Genomic DNA, 13,661 nt, shown 5'->3' with positions numbered 1-13,661 from the left:
GTGGATTATTTTGAAGCTAATACATCAGTTCAGACATAAATATTTACATGTATATTTCTTAAAAGATAAAGAATTTTGTAAACATTTAATTAGCATACCATCATCACTCATAAAAACATCAATAATTCTGTAATAGCATCAAATATCCTTTAAAATGCTCTGTTTTAAGTAGATACTTTACAGTTCTTAGTGCAAATAGGTGTAAAATAGGAATTATTTCTGTCATCTTATTTTAAGTTTTTTATTCTTGTGGCTTGGTTTCTTTCTGCTGCCTTATGGATTCTTTTGTTTGAGGAGGTTATGAAAAATTGAAGAAATAATTACAGAGCTGGAAAGACTTGGGTTTGAATCTTGCTTCTGCCATTCACTAACTTTGCTGAACCTTGGTTTCCTCATCTGTAAAATAGGGGTAATTATACCTACCTCATGTGCTTAGGGTTGAATGGGATGCCTATGTAAGGTACTAGTCACAGTCTTTGCCAGTTATGATATTCTCCACTGATTTGAACTGCAATAAATAATTATAATTCTCAGTTGTTTTATGGTTTTTCAAAGCATTCCAAAGTTTATTAGCTAGTTACTAGAAGCAGTGGTTTTTAAATGTCTTTTTAGGAAAGACAGAATTTAGAATCTTAGTTTTTCCTTTCTTCCACTATCTCTTTTATTTTGAGTCCACATTAATTTGTCCTAAGGTTACAAATCTTACCTTTAATTTTCTAAAGTTTTATATTGTTTATATACTTACATTATTTATTCTTCATTAGTGACCCTTTCTCCTTTATTGGGGTTAATTATTTTATTCAGTTATTTCTAGATACTAAGTTGGTGTCAATATACTTTACCAATTCTTTCCTACCTCAGTATTCTTGAATTCTTATTTTGATTCTCTTTCAATGGTCTAAGACATACCTTTGAACAGTTCATGAAAAAAGGTACTACCAAGGTGGTGAAATTTTATAAGACTTTGCAGAACTAAGAATAATTTCCTGTAACCTTTGTATGTGAAGAACTGGGACAAGGTATAAAATTCTTAGATCCTAACTTTTCCCTTTTAACTCTCTGTAAGTCATTACTTCATTGTCTTCTGGCATTTTATTGTTGCAGAGGAGAAATCTGAGGTCAATATGATTTTAGTTCCTTTGAAAATAACCTATTTTTTTCTGCTTGTATGCTTGTAGGATTATATCTTTATCCTTGACATTTAAAAACATTTGCCAGGACATGTCTTGGTGTTGATGATCTCTGTTGAACCTTCTCAGTCTCCAGTCTCAGGTATTTTTTTTTCAGAACTGGAAAGTTTTCTTATACTTTTGATTGATTAAACTGCTGGTTTTTCTTTAGGAGCATCTGTTATTCATAGATTATTTCTACGTCTGTCCTCCATAGTTTTTTAATCTTTTCTTTCATTTTTTTTCATTTACTCAAGTTTGTCCTCCGTGGCATGGATTCTGTTTTCTGCAGTGTCAATCTGATACTTGCTATTCACAATGCAGATTTAATTTTGGCTACCATGTTTTCATTTCTTTATTCTTATCTCAACATACTCTTGTTTCATAAACAGAATTCCCCTTAGGGGTACACTCCAAAAAATGAGATGGATTCAGGCCTAAAGACTTATCTATTTTCTGAGGCCACAACCACAGGAAACCATCAGAGAGGGGGAAAAAAGCTTCTGAAAGATTCTTCTAAAACTTAATAATGTAAACATAATCAGTGGTCATTCCTACCCTAGTCTAGAAAATAGAATAGTCTTGAGTACTAGCAGACCTTTAGTTGCTAGAGGAATAGCAAAGCTCATGTAATGGCACCTTAGCTAGAAATAAATGGATTTTTCTAATTACATTGATTGTTTTTTCTCTTTATAAAATAATATATAATAAATGCATATAATTTTGAAAATACAGTACAAAGAAGAAAATCCTATGACCCAGGTAACTACTGATAAGATTTTATATGTTTTCCAGTTACATGCACACATGTTGGGGGGGGTGTGCAAAATTGGGATCATACGATTTAGTTTTGTATCCTTTTTAACTTAATATATTGCAGTCATATTTTTGCATCATTAATTTTTCTTTGAGGCCCTGATTTTAACCATTGCATAGTATTACTACATATGAATAGATGTATTATGCTTTATTTAACCAGTCCCCTGTTGGTCATTTAGATTGTTTTCTATTTTTCAGTATAATGAGTATGATGAATATCACTGTACATAGTCTTTATGCACATCTCTGATATTTCCTTAGGATAAATGAGGAGCTGATTCTTAATCCTGTCACATTGGTAAGGATTATATACATTCCTTATTAAGAATATAAAATGCTTGTTTCTTATTGTTTCAATGTGATTGCATAGAAGATTCTTTGGATTCTGAACAATTTGATGCTATCTTAACTGAAGTTTTAGAGAGGTTTCTCATGCTTCATCGTCAGCACCTTCATGGAAATTCTCTGCCATATGCTTTGGGCAGGAAAACCGCTGCTGATATCAGGGAGTTTGGAAGGCAGATATACTTGTGGAAACTTGAGGATGGTTTAAAAAAAAAAAAAAAAAAGGCATGGTTCCTGTTTATATCTACAACCTGGATTTCCAGATTAGTACACTAAGGCTCTGGCCCCATTCTTTTCCTCCTCCCTTCCTGTTGTTTTAGGCTGTTCTCTGTGAGGAATTCTTTTCTCCCAATGTTCATATGTATATTTCATTTCTAGGTGGTAGGATGTCATGAGATGATATGTCCTGCTAAGTTCAAGGTAGCATTATGAGTCACAAATCATTTTTGTAGTCCTAGTGTATTTGTGCAAGATGGTCTTCTGCTGGACTCAGTGCATTTTTTAAAACTTATTTTATATTGAGTGATAGCAAACTACCAAGCAGCCTAGAAATGTGCATGGTAGTAACACACCATTACAGCAAAACAATGTGTTTAATAGAGTTGCTTAAAATTGAAAAAAATTTAATTAGAAAAATATTCTTGATTTTAACATTTTAAAAATTTTCCTTAAAATACTTTACAATATTCTAGAAGTCCTGAAACCTTGGTTCAGAATTACTGATTTGAATTGTTTATCCTCTTAAGAGCAGGAAAATTATGTGACAATTTTATACCACAACATTAGAAGTTGTGTTGAAAACAATACCTGCTGAAACTGAGGCTAACAGTCTCCTTTGTCTGATTTGTTCTGGTGAGACCCATATTGTATGTTATTCTAATTTTTGACTTTTACACATTCAGACTACCAGAGTAAAGCATGATTAGCATTTCCTAACCTTTTCCAGTATTTCACATAATATTTGCATATGTACGGTCTGCCAAGCTCTGTGATTTTTTGGCTGGAAGGCATTATGGTGGGATGAGAGAGGATAAATACGTTTGCCTCGCATTTAAACTATTCTTTTTCACTCGTACTCATTCTTTAGCCACATTGTATAAAAATACATCACACATATGAATGATCTCTTCCACCCTGCTTGGCAGGAAATTGGCTGTAGTAAGTGGTGAAACAGGTATCTCAATAACTCTCCTGTACTACTTCATTGCATTATGACTTTTGGAAGCTAACTGTAGAAATAGAAATATTACACAGTCAATTGAAGGCAAAGAGGGGACAGGAAGTAGCATTTACTAAGCATCTACTGTCCCTTGGTGAGTCCTTTTAATTACAACATCCCTGCGAAGTAGATATTATATGCATCTTACAAATGAAAAAACTGAGGCTCAAAATGTTAAGTAACTTAGCCAGTTAACTACAGCAGTAAGTGACAGGACTGGAGTTTAAACCTGGTACTAGCCAGATTCAGACCACATGTTTTTTCTATTTGTTTCTTAAAATTAGAGAAATACGCTTTCTTGTTTAATTGGTATTATTTCTTGAACTTTTGAAACTATAAGTATTACAATAGTGAGTCACATTAGTGGTCCATGTAACCTAATCTCTAGTGAAGTCAAGAGTCCTTTTTCAGAAGGGAAAATTCTTAGCCACAGAGGTAATTATCCTCATTTCTAAATAGTTAGCATTTGGATCCTTGTTTTGCTGAAGTGATACAAAAGGTTTATTGAAGTAAAGTTGCCTTTTGGGGTTGATTTTGGTAACACTACACTGGTATGTAGGATAAAATTAGCTTTTATATTTTCTTGCTTTAAAAATTAAATTGTTCAAAGTTCTAAATCTTTTGTAAACTCAGAAAGGAATTAGATGTTTTTATCCTCCAATTAAAAATAAATAATTATATAAAAAAAGGCTGAAACAGTAGTTTGAAAAAAAGTAGAGCATAAAATACCTTTAGATTATATTTCACTTAACTTTTTTCTTAGATTGCTTTGTTAGTATATTGTATTAATTAATTGAGTGGAAAATTCAGAAAAGAGAATGCATTGTACGATTTATGGATTACATGAAGCTGAACATAGTGAAGAAGCTGATGACAGAGTTGGAATCTAATCTATAGAGGTTGTAGCAATGAATCAGAACTAGAAAAAGATGAGTAAAAAAATTTAAGGCTCTAAGCCTAAGTATCAAATACAAGATAGAGGATAGAGGGCTTAGTTTCAGTGTAAGTGAAGAAAACAAGGATTTAACCAACAGAAAACAAGAAAGAAATAGTATGACTCAGCAATGTGTTGTGGACATTCCAAAAATAATGCATTTGTGAACTGCATTAATATGTTTATTATGTAGAACAAGGGAGGTGATATGCCCTTTACTCTGCATTAGTTGTATCAAGGTTGCAGTGTTAATTGCACACAATTCTCTTTTCCACCATTTTAAGATGAATTGGTTGCATGCTCAGTAAAGAAAGTGGTCTCATCTTCTAAACGGAGTGTTTGAAGGAACTTGAATTATCTAGAAAAGAACACTTGAGGTGTTCTTTGAGTTTATAGTCACAGCCGTAGATTTACTTCTGTGACTTTGTAGGTAGAGTACAGTCAAGTTAGTCATCGCATGTTAGTAATCCTCTTAAAGAGAATTTGCATTTGAGGAAAGTTACTATATGAAGAGGAGCATCATCTAGCAGTCAGTGCTTTTCCTGAAATGGTATGGTAAGCTGCCCAATGAGGTATAGTACTTTCTTGTCCTGATAGTGTTCAAATATAGGTGAGAAGGGGATAGAAAGAATTTAAGCATATGATATGAGTATGTTTGTATATTTGGAAAAGAGAACTAAGATCAAAATGACTTTATGCAGTATTATTTTATCCTCTTGAACCTACCTTACCTTAGTAATTGGTGTTGGTACAGCTTCTTAGAGTTTATAATGTATTTTCATATGAGTTATCTCAGTTTTGAGCTTAACAACAACCCTTTGAGTAGACAGGGCAGGTACCCCCATTTTGAACAGATATAAAGTAAATGGATCAGGAGACTCTCTGAATTGCCCCAAATCATAAAGCTTTTAAGTGGCAGATCTAGGACTCTATCCCTGGTCTACCAATTCAGATTTAGTGCTATTTCTCCTACACCAAAAAGTAAGTTACAAGCTGGGATTCTTACTTTGCCTTGAAAATCGCAAGGAGCAGATGATTCTCAAATTATATTCCCATGGAAAATATAAATGTAGCTCAAGTTAAACCAAGGATTCTAAAAGCCAAATAATGGGGAGCCATTGAGTAGATCTGTGTTAATAGGAGGAGAGTACTATGTACAATTAGTGAGAAAATCTACTTTGGGCTCCTAGATTAATGATGATACCATTCACTGAGACAGTGAATGCAGAAGTAGCAAATTGGTGGGCCGCAGTGGGAGTGATTGAGTTTTGACAATAATTAAAATAGCTAACTTTGATTGTTTACTGACAGGTCTTATATCATTATCTTATTTAGTCTTCACAGCTCTCTGAAGATAAGACTTTTAATCTTCACTTTCCATATGAAGAAAGAGCTTAGATAGTTTAAATAACTTGTCCAAGACTTCATAATCAGTGTAACAGCAGGACTTTGAAGCTAGGTGTCTGACTCCAAAACCAGTGTTCTTAAGAGCTCTTTTAAGATTTTTCTGGGATATTTGGATAAAAATGATCAGTATTTGGTTGAATAAATGGTTGTGGCTTTTAAGAGAAAGATGCATCCTGGTGTTATTTGAGTCCTTACCATAGGAGTGGGTAATACATAGCCTCTGAAAGTATCTTCGGAAAGTAAAGATTTTATACCTGCTTCCTCCTTTTCTGTATTTTGGCACCATTTCTGTATTTTGGCTTTGTAATCTTGTGTGGGCATTTCCTAACCCTGGAACATACTCTATGACTGTTTGAAAATGGAAGTTGCCCTTTTTATGGGTCAGTAAACCTATGAGATACTGTAGGATGAATCTTTAGAATGAGGGTTTTCATCTCCAGTTTGGTGCCTAGAGCATAGCATGAATGAAATGAAATGGATGGATGAATGGATGGATGAATAAATAGAGATAGAGAGAGTGCAGAGAGGAGTTCAAATTCAGAGCAGATGTCTCTTGTGGGTTGTGGGGTAGTGGATGGCTACCTTTTATTTCCTAGTTGATAATTCTCTAAAGATGGTTAGCTTAGATCCTTGTACTTTGTTGAATTAACAAGTGGCCAGGGGCATTACTCCTTTTTCCAGTGAGGGAGCTAGAGAAGACATTATGTACAGCTGACTTTTGCTTTTGTTTTTAATTACTCAAATACATATTCATTGTAGACACATTAGAAAATCCAGATAAGCAAGACAATTTAAATTGTCTAAAGTTCTACCACTCAGAGATAGTCACTGTTAACATTTTGGTGTATATCCTTCCAGAGTTTTTCCCATACAAATATATACATTAAAACATGTATATATTTATTTACAATGGGATCATTACAATCCATACTGTTTTGTAAACTGCTTTTTCACTTATTACATGTGACTGTCTTTCCATGTCAATAAACTTACATCTTTATCATCATTTTTAGTGACTGCATAGTATTCCATTATATGGATGTACCATATTATATTTAACTAGTTCTCTATTGTTAGGAATTTAGGTTTCCAATTTGGAGTTCTTTTTGGAAAAAGTTACGGTGAGCATTCTTATATGTACATCTTTGCACACTTGTCCATTTTTTTAAAAAGTCGAAATGAGACATTTCCAAGTTTTATGTGTCTTTTTTGTTTTTTAAATACAGGCTTAGATTGCCTTCTTGAAAGGTTGTGCTGATTTACACTCTCTACAGCAGTATATCCAGAGTGTTCTTATCCCCATACCTGTATTAGCACTGGGTGTTATTTTTTTCTGTAAATCATTACCAATTTGAAAGGCAAAAGTATCTTTCAGTTAAATGCATTTCTTTGATTAGTACTAAGGCTGAACTGTTTTTTCCCTTATTGCTCATTTCTGTTGAAGTTCAGTGTTTCTTCTTACAGGTTTGTAAAATGAAGTTCTTTATGTACTGAGGATACCAACCCTTTGTCATATGTTGCTTTTATTTTATTTTTTTGTAATCAATTTGTCTTTATCTTTTTTATGTCTGACAGAGACATTTTAAACTTTTATGGATTCAGATGTCATTTTTTTCCTTTATGATTTCTACCCTTCTTACCTCATAAGTAGTACTCACCTGTGTTTTTTTCTAATGCTTGTGTAATTTTACTTTTTGACACTTAAACGTTTAATCCATCTGGAATCTCTATTGATGTAGAGATTTAGCTTAATTTTCCCCCCAATAATTAATCATTTGCCCTGATTATCAATGGAGTTGGAATTTAGAATGTGTTTTGCCATAGAAAGTATTGTAAACAATGCTTGGTGAGGTTTAAATAAGACCATTGTAATGCATTTAACTCTTAAAATAAACTCAAGGGCTTGCCAGGGATTACCTGGAAAGGTAACCATCAGTTATTACATCATTTCCATGGAAAAATATTTTTATAATATTAAACATCAATTTGCACATTAACTTTTGAAGCACAACCTGTTGCAAATTGGCAACTTCATGCTTAAATGGTGGTTCTTTATTTCATTAGAACCCTTTAGGAGTGAAAATATTCCTATATGATTTTGTTTTGTCTGCCTTCATTCAACTTGAACTGATATGAAATCTGTTTTGGTAACTTTCTACTTGCTATGCTTTTCACAGAATGGACAGCAAATTATGGATGAACCTATGGGAGAGGAAGAGATTAATCCACAAACTGTAAGTAAAATATTGTATTATAGGGATAAATATAAATCAGATACCATAAAATTTAAACATTCTTATTTTTAAACTGGGCAAAGTAATGATTTTACAGTGTTGGAAACTTATTGATGCTTTAACATTAACTTTACCAAAATACATTCTTGAATATGCCAGTGATATTTTTTTTAAAACTGTTTGACAAGCCTGATTTTAAGACAGATTATAAAGACAAACTTTATATTGTTGGAAGTTTTTTGTTAGTAACTTAAAGCTTGCTTAAAAAGAAAACCTAATCATAGATTTATTGATGAAATAAATTAATGTCATGCTTTTTAGAGATGATTAATGTTGAAAATGATTGTTCACCGTTTCCTCATCTTGCTTTTTTAATTCAGTCCTGAATCCCAGCACCTAGACCAATGCCTGGCACATAATAGGCACTCCTTAAATATTAAAGAAACAAATTAATAAATTGTCTCCTCATACAAGATAACCATTGCTAGCAGCTTAGTTATTACCATCATTTTGTTCTGTATATAAGACAATTATTATTATTGTTTTACATTATTTATTATTATTCCTTGTTTTACATCCATATATCTGACATCCAGTACCCAGTAGATGTTCCATCAGTGCTTGTTAATTAAAGGAACGTATGGATTAAGTCTTGGCTAACATGCAAAGCCTAGTGCCTGAGGCTGCCTTCATATTTGGTCTAGACTTCTGCACCTTCCAGATTATTTGGGTCATTTTACTTCATTGGTCTATAGTATATCTTTATTAACATGTAAGTAAATATAAAAACAATCAGTATTAATATTGATTTTTCTGCCATCAGCCACCTTGTTTTTCTTGCTACAACAATTCCTTTGGAAGGAAAACCTTCAAATTTTTTATTTTCTGTAGTATAAAATCAAATCATTTTCCATTATGATTATACATGGCTCATACTTTCCCTCTGAGTACTCCCAGCATTAGTGACATTTACATCTGAAAGAAGATTGCATTCTAGAGATAGATAGGTTGAAAAAGTGCAGGACTAAGAAACTACCAGCAATGTGGGTTAAGTTGTTGAGATCATTCCCCATTACAGGAATCGGGTATAAGATGAAAGCCTAATATTTAATATTTCTTTAATGATATTAAATCCAAAAGACTGTCAAATATTTCTTAGCCTTATACTTTTAAATTGTATTTACCTTTAATATACAATTGCATGTTTTTATCAGTTACTGTTAAATAGTGAAAGTTGAGATGTTGTGGTAGTTATTTTATATGTAATGAATTACCCTAAACTTAGTAGCTTAAGCCAACATACATTCATTACCTCACAGTTCCTGTGGGCCAGGAATATGGGCATGGCTTAACTGGGTCCTTTTGTTCAGAGTCTCCCATGGACTAGTCACGGAGTTTGCTAGGGCTAAAGTCTCATTTGAACCTTGGCTGGAGAAGGGTCTGCTTCCAAGCTCACATGTTTGTTGGCCCTGATTCCTGGCCCCTAGAAACTGTGAGATAGTAGCTATGTATGGGACTCATTGACTGGTAGACTTTCTTGTAGGTTGATTGACCCCTTTTTGAACCCCCCTTTCTATGGGCTGGAATGCAGAGTATGATGATTAGCCAGTTTTGGCCACAACAAAACTATAGAATGGATATAGAATAACAAGAAAGGAGAAACTTGGATCCTTAATGACTTAAGGACCTAGCGACACTTCTTCACTCTAACCTAGCCTTGTACCTGTGGAATGCTCCGTGAGAGAAAAATAAGCACTTCTCTTGTTTGAGCCTTTGCATTTGGGGGTCTTTTTGTTAGAGCAGCTGAGTCTGTACTCTAACTATATCTTGTCATTCATTGGAGAAGGCAATGGCAACCCACTCCAGTACTGTTGCCTGGAAAATCCCATGGACAGAGGAGCCTGGTAGGCTGCAGTCCATGGGGTCAGTAAGAGTCAGACTTGACTGATCGACTTCACTTTCACTTTTCACTTTCATGCATTGGAGAAGGAAATGGCAGCCGACTCCAGTGTTCTTGCCTGGAGAATCCCAGGGACCGGGGAGCCTGGTGGGCTGCTGTCTATGGGGTCGCACAGAGTTGGACACGACTAAAGCGACTTAGCAGCAGCAGCAGCAGCAGTCATTCATTAATGAAGTATTTAATGAAGGTCTATTTGGTGTCAAGGACTCTGCTAACTTGTTAGAGACACAGAAACACATAAGGGAAACTTGTAGTTTTAAAATGGCAAAATAAAGCTGTTTTTGTCCTCTTCTCTGAGATATTATCACCCTAAACAACAAGGAGAATAAAAAACAGAAAAGTGGTCTTTGAAATTAGAAGACTTCTGTTATTTGAACCACAATATATAAATATGAAAAGCAGGTAAAAGCTCATAAAAAGATGGAGTTGTAGGACCTTCATGCTGGTAAGTAGTAGATCAGTGGGAAGGAAACCTTGTTTAGGGCCCCAGAGCCCCAGAAGAGCTCAAGAATGAGGTCATCTAGTACTATGGAAAGTGGAGGTATGGCCCAGGCTGAAAATAGCGATTGGTTGAATGTCGACATAAAAAGCCTTCACTCTATCCCCTCTCCTACCCCTGGAAGAGACAGAAAGTATTTCGTAGAGAAAAATTAACCAGAGAGGCTCCAGACATAGTAGTAAGTGGGATGAGACACTGGGCTAGAAACAGGGAGATCAAGTGAAAGGCTACTCCTCAGTGGTACTGTGATTCCCCTACCCCTACGAATTTCACCAGCCAGGACCATATCCTCCATACAGGAGAGTGGAGTCATCTTTCCTGAGGAAACAATGATCCCTGATAAAAGACCTTCAGATAACTGCCATTTGGGAGATCTTCATTGTAAAGGCTGGCTGCTTGGCCAGATAACCTACAAGAAAGCCTACCAGTTGACCACTTCTTAGTGCCTCACTCTTAAATATGAGTTAAAAGCCAAATATCACCAGACACTTGAGAAAGGCTTCCAACATGAAAGAATAAGTTCTTAAGGGAAAGAGACAATGCAGGAAAAAGAAAAATTAATACCCTTTGAATGCTAAGAGGTGAAGTTGATTTTCTAAAACAGAAGTAGAATGCTATTTTTTTAGTTAGAAAAAGAAACTCTTAGAAATTAAAAATGTGATAATAATATTTTATATTTCAGTAGAATATTTAGAAGCTAAAGTTGAGGAAACTTCATAAAATAGAACAAGACAAAGAGAAAATAGGAGAGAAAATGAAAGAGAAGCAGTCTAACATTTACCTAATAGGAATTCCAGAAAGAGACAGTGGGGAAATGGAGGGGAAGAAATTAGGAAAGAAGTAGCATGAGATACATATTTTTCCCTATATCTTAATATCTTTGAAGTCAAAATGTTTTTTATGATTGAAGATGTGACACATTTTAATTGGCATCACTTTCTCTTTCTTAATGTTATAGTGATAATCATGCTGTTAGATTAGGTAGAATACTAAAATACCAGAAAAAGTTTTTTTCCCTCAACATGAGGACCGTGAGTCTCTCGTTTAAAATGGCTTACTGAAAGCCTGTTAATAATAATAATAATTAAAATAAGCCAGAAAGACCACCCTACTCTAAAGAAGGGTCCTTATAAAATATCAAAACACCAGGGATAAAGAGAAGTTTTGCTGTGGGCTAAATGTGTTTCCTCAAAATTCATATGTTGAAGCCAATGTGATGATATTTAGAGGTGGGGCCTTTGGGAGGTGGTTAGGTCACAAGGGCAGAGCCCTCGTGAATGGGATTAGGACCCTTATAAAATACACCCTAGAGAGTGCCCTCACCCCTTCTGCTATGTAACGAGAAGACGCAGCAAAAAGATGGCTATCAATGAATCAGGAAACAGGTCCTTACCAGACACCATATCTGCTGGCAACTTGGGCTTGGACTTCCTGGTGTATAGTACTGTGAGAAATAAATTTCTGTTGTTTATTATAAGCAGCCCACTGTATGGTATTCTGTTAGAGTGGCCCAAACAGACTAAGGTAAGCTTTTAGAGATTTTTTTTATACCATATATGAAGGAGTGGGTATAAGAACAGTATCAGACATTTCAGCATTGAAAGTTGAAAATCAAGGAGCAATGCCTTTGAAATGCTTAGTAAAAATTATTTTCAAGGAAGATATTTTCAGACATGTACCTCTTCTTTGGAAGTTCCTAGAAAATGGGCTCTGCCAACAGTAGAAGATTGTTAACTAAAGGAAAGAGATTCAGGCAACAAAAGACCCAACATTTACAAAAGCACAATGAAGAAAGTTCCTTCTCATTATGATGAATAAAGGATGCTTCAGAAGATTAGTTCATTCACTCCACTTAGACAGTCCTCAGTACAGATTGAAGCAGACAGATGATTCCAGGAGGGCTGTCTTCAGGGGAGAAGATGTTAGAAGTTATGAATTATCCAATAGGTTTGAGTACTGAAAATTCACTTGAGACACAAAGAGAAGAATTTGAGATAGGTACAAAGAAAAGAAAGCAAGTTCTAAAGCAAAACAACTATAAACTTAAAAAAAATGTGTGCAAGAAATATAACTAGGGTATATTTCTTCAAGTAGTGAACAGTGTTTACATAGTCATAATATTTATAAAGACTAAATATTGATTTAACCAAAGCTTGTGTTATGAGTTGTTATCTATAATAGGATGTCTAAAGGTAATAACTGAAATTGGTGAGTCAGAAGAAAATAGTATAAGGTTATTAGCTATCATATAAATAACAGAGGGAACAATGAATAGAGCTGAAAGGGTATCGAAAAGACTAGGTACTGCTACTTTTTGGTTATATAAGCCTTGCATCATTATTTGACCCTTTAACCTTCACTCAGACCTTCTTGACATATGGAGCTGCCCCTGTGATTTCTCTTAAACATGTCCCTTGATTTCTGTTTGTGGGAGAGTTGTTCCATTGTGGTTGAATTTTTTTTTTTTTTTTACTTCTTCACACCTCATCTCTTCCTGTTTTCCTTTTGTTCTTTGTGCTGCAGTCTTCCTCCTTCCCATATCTTAGATCCACCTTTCTTCCATCTTCTAGAATTTATTTCTGTTTTCCTTTCTTCTGGCTTTCTGAAGGCTCAACCCTTTCTTGTCTATATGTACTTGAAGCACAATTATTTCTTTCACGTGTCTAATAAAATATTAGAAAATTTATCTAATTAAGTTGATCCATACCAGAATAAACAGATACTTATCACCTTCCTCCATCTCCTTCCCCCAGGAATGTTTGCATGTTCAGTTCAGTCACTCAGTCATGTCCGACTCTCTGTGACCTCCATGGACTGCAGGATTCCAGGCTTCCCTGTGCATCACCAACTCCCAGAGCTTGCTCAAACTCATGTCCACCGAGTCAGCGATACCATCCAACCATCTCATCCTCTGTCATCCCCATCTCCTGCCTTCTTTCCCAGCATCAGGGTCTTTTCCAGTGAGTCAGTTCTTCGCATCAGGTGGCCAAAGTATTGAAGTTTCAGCTTCAACATCAGTCCTTCCAGTGAATATTCAGGACTGATTTTCTTTAGGATTGACTGCTTTGATCTCCT

The 13,661-nt window shown here is 34.8% G+C and overlaps 1 protein-coding gene across 5 annotated transcripts in view; it reads left to right on the top strand.

The window, feature by feature from the left end:
• RPS6KA3 (ribosomal protein S6 kinase A3) overlaps nucleotides 1–13,661 on the top strand; it is a 102,498-nt gene that overhangs the window by 22,081 nt on the left and 66,756 nt on the right. For 2 of the 5 annotated variants that reach the window (XM_065916208.1, XM_065916210.1), the window contains exon 2: nucleotides 8,071–8,127. In XM_065916208.1, coding sequence (XP_065772280.1) covers nucleotides 8,086–8,127 — 42 coding nt within the window. In that variant the 5' untranslated portion in view covers nucleotides 8,071–8,085. Of the gene's footprint in view, nucleotides 1–1,178; nucleotides 1,273–2,186; nucleotides 2,287–8,070; nucleotides 8,128–13,661 lie in introns of all 5 variants that reach the window. The other 3 variants (XM_065916204.1, XM_065916205.1, XM_065916206.1) reach the window with 3 other exon arrangements.

The sequence above is a fragment of the Muntiacus reevesi genome, chromosome X, assembly GCF_963930625.1.
Source record: "Muntiacus reevesi chromosome X, mMunRee1.1, whole genome shotgun sequence".
Lineage (NCBI taxonomy): Eukaryota > Metazoa > Chordata > Mammalia > Artiodactyla > Cervidae > Muntiacus > Muntiacus reevesi.
The sequence above is the reverse complement of the archived record's forward strand: the minus strand, read 5'-3'. Positions and strand labels throughout refer to the sequence as shown.